Source organism: Lolium rigidum, chromosome 5 (assembly GCF_022539505.1).
Source record: "Lolium rigidum isolate FL_2022 chromosome 5, APGP_CSIRO_Lrig_0.1, whole genome shotgun sequence".
NCBI lineage: Eukaryota > Viridiplantae > Streptophyta > Magnoliopsida > Poales > Poaceae > Lolium > Lolium rigidum.
The window spans coordinates 3,923,014-3,934,176 of record NC_061512.1 but is presented as its reverse complement, the minus strand read 5'-3'; the positions used below and the strand labels follow the sequence as shown (position 1 = coordinate 3,934,176).

The window sequence follows — 11,163 nt, the reverse complement described above, 5'->3', positions numbered from 1 at the left end:
GGTTTTTAAAATAGATCATTAACATCTACAATACAAAATAAATATTATGAGATATATCATAAATGTATTTTTCATGCGATATCTATATGATACTGCTACATGATACCATGCGTTGTAGAGATAGTATGATAAATACTATTATAATATGCATGATATATATGATAAAAAAATGTATACTTAGACACGCAACCGAACCATAAACATATCATATAACAGACGCACACGCGGCTATAAATAGGTCCAAGTCGCAGCTGCAAATCTCCATTCTCCAGCACAGCCCATGCACACTGCCAGCACAGGCACAGCAGCAAGCCAGCAGCCAATAGGAAGAACAGCAACGACACCAGCCATAATGGCGTCCTCTCGCGTCCTCCAACAGATCGCTCTTCTTCTCCTGGTAGCTGCCGCTGCCACCCACGCGGCCACCATCACCGTCGTGAATAAGTGCTCCTACACAGTCTGGCCTGCCGCGCTCCCGGGCGGCGGCGTGCGGCTCGACCCGGGCCAGACGTGGCCTCTCACCATGCCGGCCGGCACCGCAGCCGCCAGGGTGTGGCCGCGCACGGGGTGCACCTTCAACGGCAGCGGCGTTGGCCGCTGCATCACCGGCGACTGCGCCGGCAAGCTGGCCTGCACCCTCTCCGGCGAGCAGCCGACAACAATTGCAGAGTACACGCTGGGGAAGGACGGGGCCCCGGACTTCTTCGACCTGTCCCTCGTCGACGGGTTCAACGTGCCGATGAGGTTCCAGCCCCTAGACGGCGCTCCGTGCCGTGCCGCCAGCTGCGCCGTGGACATCACGAAGGAGTGCCTGCCGGAGCTGAAGGTCGCCGGAGGGTGCGCCAGCTCCTGCGGCAAGTTCGGCGGGGACACCTACTGCTGCAGGGGCCAGTTCACGGAAAACTGCCCGCCGACCAAGTACTCGATGTTCTTCAAGAGCAAGTGCCCCGACGCATACAGCTATGCCAAGGACGATAAAACAAGCACATTCACCTGCCAGACAGGAACCAACTACCAAATCGTGCTCTGCCCTTAGATAGATATGATATCGATAAATAAGTTAGCATGTAGTCCTATGCAAGGTAGCATCGATCATTTGTATTGTATGTGATGTGCGCATGCACATGGCTGTATCTCGATCAGTAAATGCAAATTAGCATCTGTGATTCTGAGGGAAATTCACGTTGGACCTCGGGGTACATGGAGCCTTTTATTTTGTCAAAATTTTAAAACTTGATTTTGAAGTTTCAAAAAAATGTGGGAAAAAATATGGACATACATAATGATGTACTATGTACTAACTAACATATAAAATCTCAACCCGAAACTTTATAGTTTTGGCTTAACAAAAATGACAAAATCGGATAGATTTTGGAGGTTTAAAATTTGCACTGTTCACTAGTTAAGATTTCAGATTTTGTCATTTTTGTGCAGCCCAAAATGCTGCGTATTTTGATTTGAGATTTTTTTTCCTGTTGGTAGACTACAGTATTTCCTAAATCTAGAATTTTGCTCATATTTTTCTAAACTTTGAAACCCTGTTTTTAATTAAATTGTTCATAAAAGGGGCTACATGGAGCCAGTGCTCCAAACGCTCCACACTCGTTTTTATGATTGTGTTTTTAGTTTCTCGCAATATTATGGTTCTCCTCCATGAATCGGTGAACTAGATGGTTGTTCGTAATTTTAGCGAAGTTGTTGTTTCTATGCCACTTAACCCCATTAAGACCAACTAACCTATCATCTGTTTGACTAGTTTTATTACATGTGGATCTCACCTCGCTTTTTTGTTATGACCTTTAGCCCTACTAGAGAGAACCACCTCGACAAAACTAGAAAGCTAGCGTCCATACTCTATTCCTTCCGCCACCATTCTTTCGTCGCTCACCGCAGTGCAACTCTCTTGGACTTACATTAGATTGCCGTCCTCCATTGAGAACGTATCGGGACTCGTGTGCCCTCTCTCCTGGGACGTGTGTCTCGTTCTCTATCGTGTTCTTGCGGCAGGAAATGATGTGTGCATGAGCACCGTTCGTCACCGACACACCTTGAATAGTGGATGTGCAGCAGATTTGGGCGCAGAGATGGATCATGCACGTATGGAGAGTGTGGGCGCGGCGACGCGCAGTCAGTGGTCGCCGGAGTAAAGCTTTGCAACTCTGGAGCCCCATGAATGTCCCGTTCATCATCCCTGAAGGGTAAGAGTTAAACTTTTATTTTGTGATATATTATTACTTAAACTAGCATGGTGGCCCTCGCAATTGCGAGGGAATCATATTTTGTATGACGAAAGTGTTTGATAAATAATACGATAACTTTATGTGTATTCACATTATGTGATAGGAAGTAATATTGTTTCATTGCCAATTTAATGTGATTTGTGCTAAATGAAATATAACTTGTGGTTGATTACATCAGTTAAAAACAACCCATATTAATGACCATCTGTGTCATTTGTACATGGTTATAACAGTATATCAAATTATAGTATTCCTGCTAGCTTTTTATGTGACATTTGATCATATGAGATTAACTATCAGTTTGCTAGTCATGATACTAATCAGATGTGTAGTTACAAAAATATGTTTATTGTGGTCCAATTAAATTTTTTTTTTGACTCACTTACATTATCAACATGGTGTTTCAATGATCTTTTGAATGGAATACAATGATAAGTTTGCTTACTTTTGTAAAAAAAAGATCCTAGTTAAATATTAAGTGTTTTCATTTCACCTTCTTACAACATATTAAAGGGGAGGAGATATATACAGTAAATATATGGTATTTTTGAGTCAGATTTTAAGTTTGTGAGATGCAGCTTAGTTTCTATATTAATATACCACTACATAAAAAACAATACACCCTCCGTTTCTAAAAAATCGTCGTAACTTTTTCAAGATACGGATGAATCTATAGCTAAAGCCTGAAATATGTCTATATACCTTTGTATCTAGATAAAGTTGGGAAGTTTTTTTTAGGAACGGAGGGAGTATATGATATTACATTTTTGGACTATAACATCATTTTTTTATTGTGACAATTAACAATTTAGTAAATCTCTCTCCCTCGTATATCCCCACTATTCAGTCTAATTGTTCTTCTCTCTCGCTCACACCAATTTACCATATCTCTCTCGTGTAAGGTAATTTAGTTTGACTACGCCGGCATTGGAGATATAATTTTGATATCTTAATCGATCATCAATTTTACTATATTATTTCAGGACACACCCTATTAAATATTTGAGATCTAGAACCCCTTTAACATATTTATCTGACATTTTAAAATGGTCGTTGTGTGTATTATTGGTGGTCCAATTAATAATTAGGTAATGAAGTGCACATTACTCAATTTACTTTGTAGTCCGACAAATAATTAGGATGCACCATGTAATAGTGTTGTAAGGTTTTATATATGTGAGTTTTAGGAGTTGCATTTGTGATCGGATATCAGATATAAATATTATAGTTAGTATTGATGTTAGGATGAATTATATGCCTAGCATGTGTTAATTTATATCAGTTAAATATGTATGTTTGAATCAGCAGCATGACCAACTTTTTTTTTAACCAAGAAAGGTCTGGAAGGACCCGGTGCCGCTTATCCATTCATTAAGAACTGCATACAGAAAGCAAGCAAGAGGACGTCAAAGAAATACAAAATTATACACAGGTCCCTGGATATTACACAAAGGACACTGAAAGGGATAGTAAAAATCAATCCGGTCCGACTTAGTTACTAATTTATGGGGATGCCAAACACAATATTTTGCATTGTTGTGTGTAATTTTTCACGGTAACTTTTCTAATTTTCTTGAAACCTCTTTAAACAGCCTATTGATGTGGATCCCACTTCCGTGTTAAGCATGGACTCTACCAATTGATTGTTATTTCTTTTACGCAACGAATATGTGGCTGTGTGCGTAAGTGAGAACATGTCACGTTTTTTTTTTTCCAGGGCATGTCACGTATTGTTAGGTGACTGCTTCATATATGTACATGCTCATGGTCCACCAAGTAGATTAGGGGACTTTTTTTTAGGGAAGTAGATTAGGGAACTTAACATATGTCTAACCGGTATTTTCATGTACACTTTCCAACATGTATCGTGTCAGATGGAACATAACATGTTTACGTAAAATAATAAATCTTGGCCACATATTTAAGATCTAACTGTCAAAATAATTAAGATGATGTGGATTAACCTTGTGTCCCTATTTTAGACCTCTGTATTTTGCTTTTAGTATATAATAGATAGATAGATAGATAGATAGATAGATTAGTGATACGTACGAAATTTGTAGTACTTGTGAGTATATGTTTTAATCACAATGGGACGTTTGCTTTCTCTTGACTTTTACTGAAGATTGGCATGGATGTCGACTGAAACCTGCGTGGAGATAGAATTACATCTAGCGCCGGTTTTGAGTATTCGTTGATAGTAGGCATGGCAGACCTGACTCCAGAACACTTGCACGTGGGATTGACCAAATTGTTGTGTAGCTAAAATGAGAATTTCGTGCCCATCTACTATGACATGAATTCTGACAAATTCTATGCTTGGATCACTATGTACAACTCTGTGTAGTACCTGCAAGGTAGGTTCGATCATAATTGCAACATACGCATTCACATGGTTGTATCTCGATCAATAAATAGACAGTTAAATAAAAGATGCGTCTAATTCTCGTTCGGCTCAGACTTAGTTAGTCAAGTGATATCATCTTCATTATTTGGTCCTACATGAATAATTTTTTATCGTGTCAATATTTAGTTGCATTGCATGAGTCTTATACGGCTCTGTATATTATGGAAACAACCTAATCTACAAAGAGGTATACGGCTCTGTAGATGATGGGAAAAACCTAATCTACAAAGAGGTATACGGCTCTGTAGATGATGGAAACAACCTAGTCTTGCAGATCAACCTCTCCTGTAATGCAAAATGAACATAGACAAGTTCAGGAATGTGGCCTATGGCTGAACTAGATGCACAAAAAAGAAATACTTCGATGGAGCACCTGTATCAATAAGGTGAATAAATAAATAAATAATAACTATCTCAGATTAGGACATTTGCCTGGTTGAGGGTGCCACATTCAGTGCAGCGCATGTATCTCTTCTTGCGCCTGTTTGTCTCCTTGAGTGTCTCATGAAATGGCTTCATTTTCTTCTTAGATGGAGCACCATTGGGAACAATGACTTTTGGATCAAGGACTCCCCTGAGGCATGGCTAGAGGCAGAATAATGGGAAAGGTATATGACCAAATGTTGTCTCCTCGGTGATCCCATCATTTTCGATTGGCTCATCAAGAATGGTTGTTAGAAATTCCATCATCTGCTGCGAACCCTCTGTGATCTTCGAAGCTTTGAATAGTGCAACACTAGCCTTGTTTCGTAGATCCCGACGCATCTCCATTGATCAATGACCACACATGCAAGCTTTGAATAGTGTAAACTAGCCTTGTTTCGCAGATCCCGGTAGCGACGCATCTCTATTGACCACACATGCAAGGTTTGAATAGTGCAACACTAGCCTTGTTTCGCAGACGACGCATCTCTATTGACCACACATGCGTATTGGCGTTTCTGTCCAACAACAATTGCAGCCTTGGCTTCCATGGTCCACTATATGAGAATCATTTTGATGTTCCAGTAAACAATATATATCACTTACATTCATCCAAGCTATAACTTAAATTTGTTTCTTCCAATATATGTTTTTTTGGTGTTCTTAGTTTCATTCCAGTTACCATAGATTCTTATTTGTGTAAACTACAAATGACCCTCATCTGCAATACCTATTTGCGAATAAATGCTTGGAATGAAGACATGGTTTTGAAGATGCAAAAGAACAGTCAGCCGCTAAATCCTTGGTTAGTAATGCTCTCACGGACAGAGAACTGTTTGTTTAGGACTTTATAGGGATTGGTCATTGCTGGGATGACTTGTACGTAGCACAAAAGAAAGGGCATGCTTGTTCATGAATCTGAGAGAAGTGTAAATACGAAGGGCAAGTACGAACCAGCTCACGGCGAGACGGCAATCAAGGCGGGGCCTGCGCGCAGCGGAGATCCTCGCTCGAGGCGGCGGAGACGATGGATCGGTTCGACTCGGTAGGGGGGACGAGACACCGCGCGGCCGTGGCGTCGATGCACGCCGACAGATGGACCCCGGTGACTCCGCTCCCTGCGGCTGCTCGATGCAGCAAAGAGGAGCGCCGCCGATCAATCGCAAAGGACACGCTGCCAATCGCAATCAATCTGAAGAGGGATGCTCCTGACCTCTATCGGGATGGAGGGGCAAAGTGCAAAATGATGGTAAAAGTGCAAAATAGCCTTTTGGCACTCTCAAAAAAATATAATACACACTTGGCCTCCAAAACGAAAGGCCAGATCGGCCTGGTACTCCCGCACATAGTTTTGGAGTACCAGGTACCGTAAAAAAAAGTTATGTCTAAATTGGACGGCAGCTATTGATTCTTAAGAGGAAGAAAACCTGATACTATGCAAGGAATTATAGTCATATCTAGAATATTGTTGTCCTGAAACTGCTTGCAAAATTTGATCTCTAAACTTACCATACAAAGTTTGTTGGTACAGTGCACTCTTTTCTTTACTCTATACTGATCTTAAGACATTGCATGCTTCATGCTTGTGTTGCAACACACATTAGTGTTGGGTTGCTTAATGTCATATTTTTCTTCTATTTTTTCAATATGGGAGCATAGCTCCGGCCGCTGCATCAATAGATGCACACAACCATGTCTTTTATTAAAAAATAGGTCCAAAATGTATACTTATTACAATCATGTGGAAACTAAGGTTGTGACAATAATCGGCAAAACAAAGATGAAAAGCAAACAAAAACTATCTATCTTCAATTCTTTTAATGTGCCGCCATCCAGTAGCCTGGAAATAGCAGTCCCGTGCGACCGTTAAAAATCGGTTGCATCCAGTAGCCATAGTATCCCGCTGATCCTCCGGGAGAAGGTATGCCCAAACCTGTATATATCCAATGCGCCGCACGAAGAATAACCTGCAAAAAATTGGTTCCCTTATGTTTATTAAACACAATGTCATTATTACTTGTCCATATAGACCAACAAATTACAGAAATACCAAATATGCCATGTATCCTTCTTATTAACCCCATTGAACCAATTATCAAACATATTAGTAATATTGGATGGAGGAGAAATGTTATAAGTAAGAAAATACCATTCTCCAAATAATTTTTCCAAACGGACAAGACAGAAACAAGTGATCAATCGTCTCATTACTATCACAGAAACAACATTTTTGACAACTTGTCCACTTTTCTTTATTAGATTATTCTTAGTAAGCAACACCTTATTACTAAAAAACCACATAAAAAATTATCTTAAGGGGGATTTTGATCTTCCAAAGATATTTTCACAGAAATCTAGTATGACCGTTCATAAGGTCAAGGTACATAGATTTAACTGAAAACAAACCGAGTTTGTTAGCTTCCAGACAAACTTGTCAGTTTCGTGGGTCAGTTGCACCGATATTTTCTGCTATAACATGTTCAAGAGATAAAGTTGTTGTTGTCGTCTTGGTATGGACGTTCCAGGGAGAATAACAGAGGTGGTGGTGGTGCAAGGCCACTTGAGTGGTGGGAGGCAGGGTCGCCACTCTAACTCCTATGAAAGGGCTAGTAAAGTTCAAAAGTTTGATGCCGGGATCGGCCAATACTGATAGTTTCCATACTTTAAAATTCTTTTTTGTAATGTTGATTTCCTTTCTTCACTATTGAACTCTGTGATCTGCATTAAATATTTAAAAGTTAAAACTGAGTTAGTAGTTCAGTTTGGCTGTGGGGAATTATTGGACCTGTAGACCCAGATGTTTGATATTTAACTTAACTTTGCTGCTTAGACATAAGGTGAGACATTCAGCAACATCCAATCTCATGTAGGTGACCATGAGGTCTACAGGTGATATGTTAGAAAAAACGGTATCAATAAGACATCAGCACAGCTTGACAATGCAACACAAATTTTAAATATTTTTGAATAATAAATCTTTCTGCTGCAAATTAGTATTTAGAAACCTGAAACCTCATTTTGAATTCCCATCATTGATTGATCATCACAATTACATTTGTCGATTGAAGCTCCAACCTCAGATACTATATTCTCCATACATGATTCTCTATTTAAAAAACACATAAGTCAGTCAATGATTGCATGTTGACAACCCATTTGACATGCTATAATAGATGCTTGTAGCAAGGCTTGAGCTTCAGCATGTAGAGGGTCAATTACTCGCTCGAGGTTGCCTGTAAAGCCCCACCCTCGTAATTGAGTCACCTCTTTGGCAAAACCATCTATGTTAACCATCATGACGTCAGTTGGCGGTGGACACTATCTTTAATCCTTGGTTTGCTTGTTTCCCTGGCATTCTATTGTTCCTTCACACAGTTTAACAGATCATAGTTAACTGAAAATAAATTTCTTCGTAATTCCTTATCACTTCTCACACCTTCTCCTTATTCTTTCATGCCACCATAACCAGAGGAGTAAGATTACTGTTATACATTTTTCTTCTTTCAGTTTTATTATTTCATCAAAGAAGTTTATAGAATCCGGACATGGGGAAAGCTGCAGCAATTTGTTCCAATTCAGCCACTCTCTACAACTCCTTTTTGCATTTTAGAATATAGAACTCTTTTACGGTGATTGGCACGGAACCTTGGTTCCGTCTAATCTAATTTAGGTTCCGTCTAATCTGATTTTTTATGACCGTCGATTAAATCAAGTGATAACTACTATTTAACTGTTATCCCTTCGATGTATTTGGCACGGTCAAGATCACGAGTTTTGGAAGGAAATAAGTCTCGTGCCAGTTCCAACCAATCAAAAAGAATTCTCGTGCGAGTTCAGATCAAAAAAGAAAAAATGTATGGTGGAAATCTTCTCCCAAAACTCCTCCTCTCCCACGACCTCCTCCCAGGTCTCCGACGAGCTCACTCCATTGATCTCCGACTCAGGCTCCTCCAACTAACGACGCTGCTGTGCCCGGCCTGGCTCCGCCGCCCCGCCCGAGCGACGCTGCCGTCATCCGGCCAGCCACCGCTGGCCTCCGATCCACACGCCACAGTCAAATCCAACACCTCCGTCTCTTCAACTGCGGGATTGGACATCAGTCCTCCGCGTCCAAGTCCGGTGGATTGCCGCCGTTGTCCTCAATGGCAGGATCGGGCCCGCAGCCTCAACAGCGGGGTCGTAGTCAGCGGCCACCGCGATCCTCGCCTGCGGGATCGGACGCCACTGCCGCAAGGTTTTACCTAATTATGTTTGACTATTTGAAATTTGATTCGATTCACGCTTTGAATTATAGCCTGGTTTTCCTTTGCTCTGACCATCAACAATACTCTCAAATTTGTAGTGCTGAAAGAGATACATATACCACATTAGCTGCATCAGTTTTTCTGTAGAGCTTCTGCATAGAGGAGTTTGAGTACCGTTGTCTCTTTATTCTCTTCTGTGCCAACATTCATAGTATTGGCATTTACATATTCTAGTTTACTATCCGTTATCTACCAAACATGTCCCTGCGTGTGTACCATGATAATTGCATGGTAATGCAAACCAGTTCTGAACCAGATCCTGCTGGATCACAACTTACAAGTGCTGAATTTTCCCAGTTTTTACTGATAACTGAAATATCAGTACACCCTTCACATCATCACAAAGTAAAGTAGTGGATACTGACGGCTAAATTTAGAAGGGCAATCGGTATTTCTTAATGATCATACACGTACACCAAGTTATCTACCCAATCAGTAACGATCAATTAGCACTGGTCCCTGGAGTTTGCGGTCTAGCCTGACAGTTGGGTAATCATGTTGGGTAAAAAATGCCCTCGAGTCATTTAGGATTCAGATGATCTACAAAATCATGTTGGGTAAAAAGGATGCTTGTCTAGAGAGGACAAATGTATTTGGAGCATGGATGCTCCTATTTGAAATTTTCAGTATGACATGCATGGTTCAGTTTGTGGTCATTTTGATGTCCGTTCTTATTTTCCTAAAAACATGGTTCAGTTACATGAACATGCCAGCAACCGAGGCATTCACATAGTGGTCAGATTGATACCTTGCTAGACTGAGAGGTTCAGGTTAGCACTGCTTCAGAAACGTGCATCAGCTACCTCTATTGGCTCTGTGATCGTCTGGCTGAGAAATTCATGTACTGATTGAACAACTTCATATCTTGCACCAGCTACTCGTAACTCATGTGTGTTCTCATGATTTCCTTCAACTATTGTCTAGAGTTACTGTGTTTTGGAAACTTTTAATCCTCAATTTGTATGTGATATGCAGGAAGATATGGCTCAGCAAGTTCGATGATTTTCTTGTGCTTTGTCCGTCGCTGAAGAAGCGGTGTCATTTTGTTTGCTTCAAAATGCATCTGTAGATGGTTAGCTTAGTTAACATTTGTCATCTTTGAAAACTATATTGTTTACTCTGTCAACATTGATTCCATCTCTAAAATCCTCTCCCAAATGATTGTTCAGTTACAAAAAATGAGAGCAGATGATGAGGGCGTGATGGTGGCTCGTTGGCAATACCTTGTCAACCTTGTAACTGAACTAGTACTACATGTGAAGGTTGTGCCACCCCGGAAGCCACCCAGGACCCCTCTGCCGATGCTGCCAATACCCCACGCACCTCCGCCTTCCTCGCTAGCGCCGGCGGCCAGCTCCGTGGTGCCGCCGCCAAAGATAGGAAGAATAAAACAGCTCAACTGACAATTTAAATATTTGTAGAGAAATTTTACATTTCTTACAACTGAGAATCTGGGAAAATAAAATGAAGGGATTATCTTTGATGTGCTGCTTACAGATTGTGTCGGTAAGTTGTAGAGAGAACATCTGCATCGTGTGTTTTATGAGTACAGTTATGGTCTCCTGCTTCACCTATCGTCGATGAATCTTACGATACTCCATGTCTCTTGTGATTTTATTTCTCTTTTTTTTCATGCATTTATCATGTAAATGCCCATACTAGAATACCACACAGACTCGCAAGTGAAAGAGTTACCGAAGTGTTGAATGTGCCACCGGCAGTTGCTGTTCTCCAATTGAGTTTTAAGATTTGCATGCTCAAAGAGTATGTAACCTATCGGTTGAGAAAA

General features: G+C 40.8%; 1 protein-coding gene and 1 long non-coding RNA gene across 3 annotated transcripts; both read left to right on the top strand.

Annotated features, from left to right (window-relative positions):
* The first annotated feature begins 352 nt into the window (after positions 1–352).
* LOC124657864 (pathogenesis-related 5 protein Cup a 3-like) lies at positions 353–1,036 on the top strand. Its single transcript, XM_047196345.1, has one exon. The coding sequence runs from the start codon at positions 353–355 to the stop codon at positions 1,034–1,036; it is 684 nt and encodes a 227-aa protein (XP_047052301.1).
* Positions 1,037–9,007: 7,971 nt separating this feature from the next.
* On the top strand, positions 9,008–10,948 carry LOC124654607. 2 transcript variants are annotated; one of them, XR_006988395.1, is made up of 3 exons: positions 9,008–10,263; positions 10,350–10,446; positions 10,544–10,948. It is a non-coding gene; the product is annotated as an uncharacterized LOC124654607 (long non-coding RNA). The 2 variants fall into 2 exon arrangements; XR_006988396.1 differs by having other exon boundaries at positions 9,009–9,304.
* The last annotated feature ends 215 nt before the right edge of the window (positions 10,949–11,163 follow it).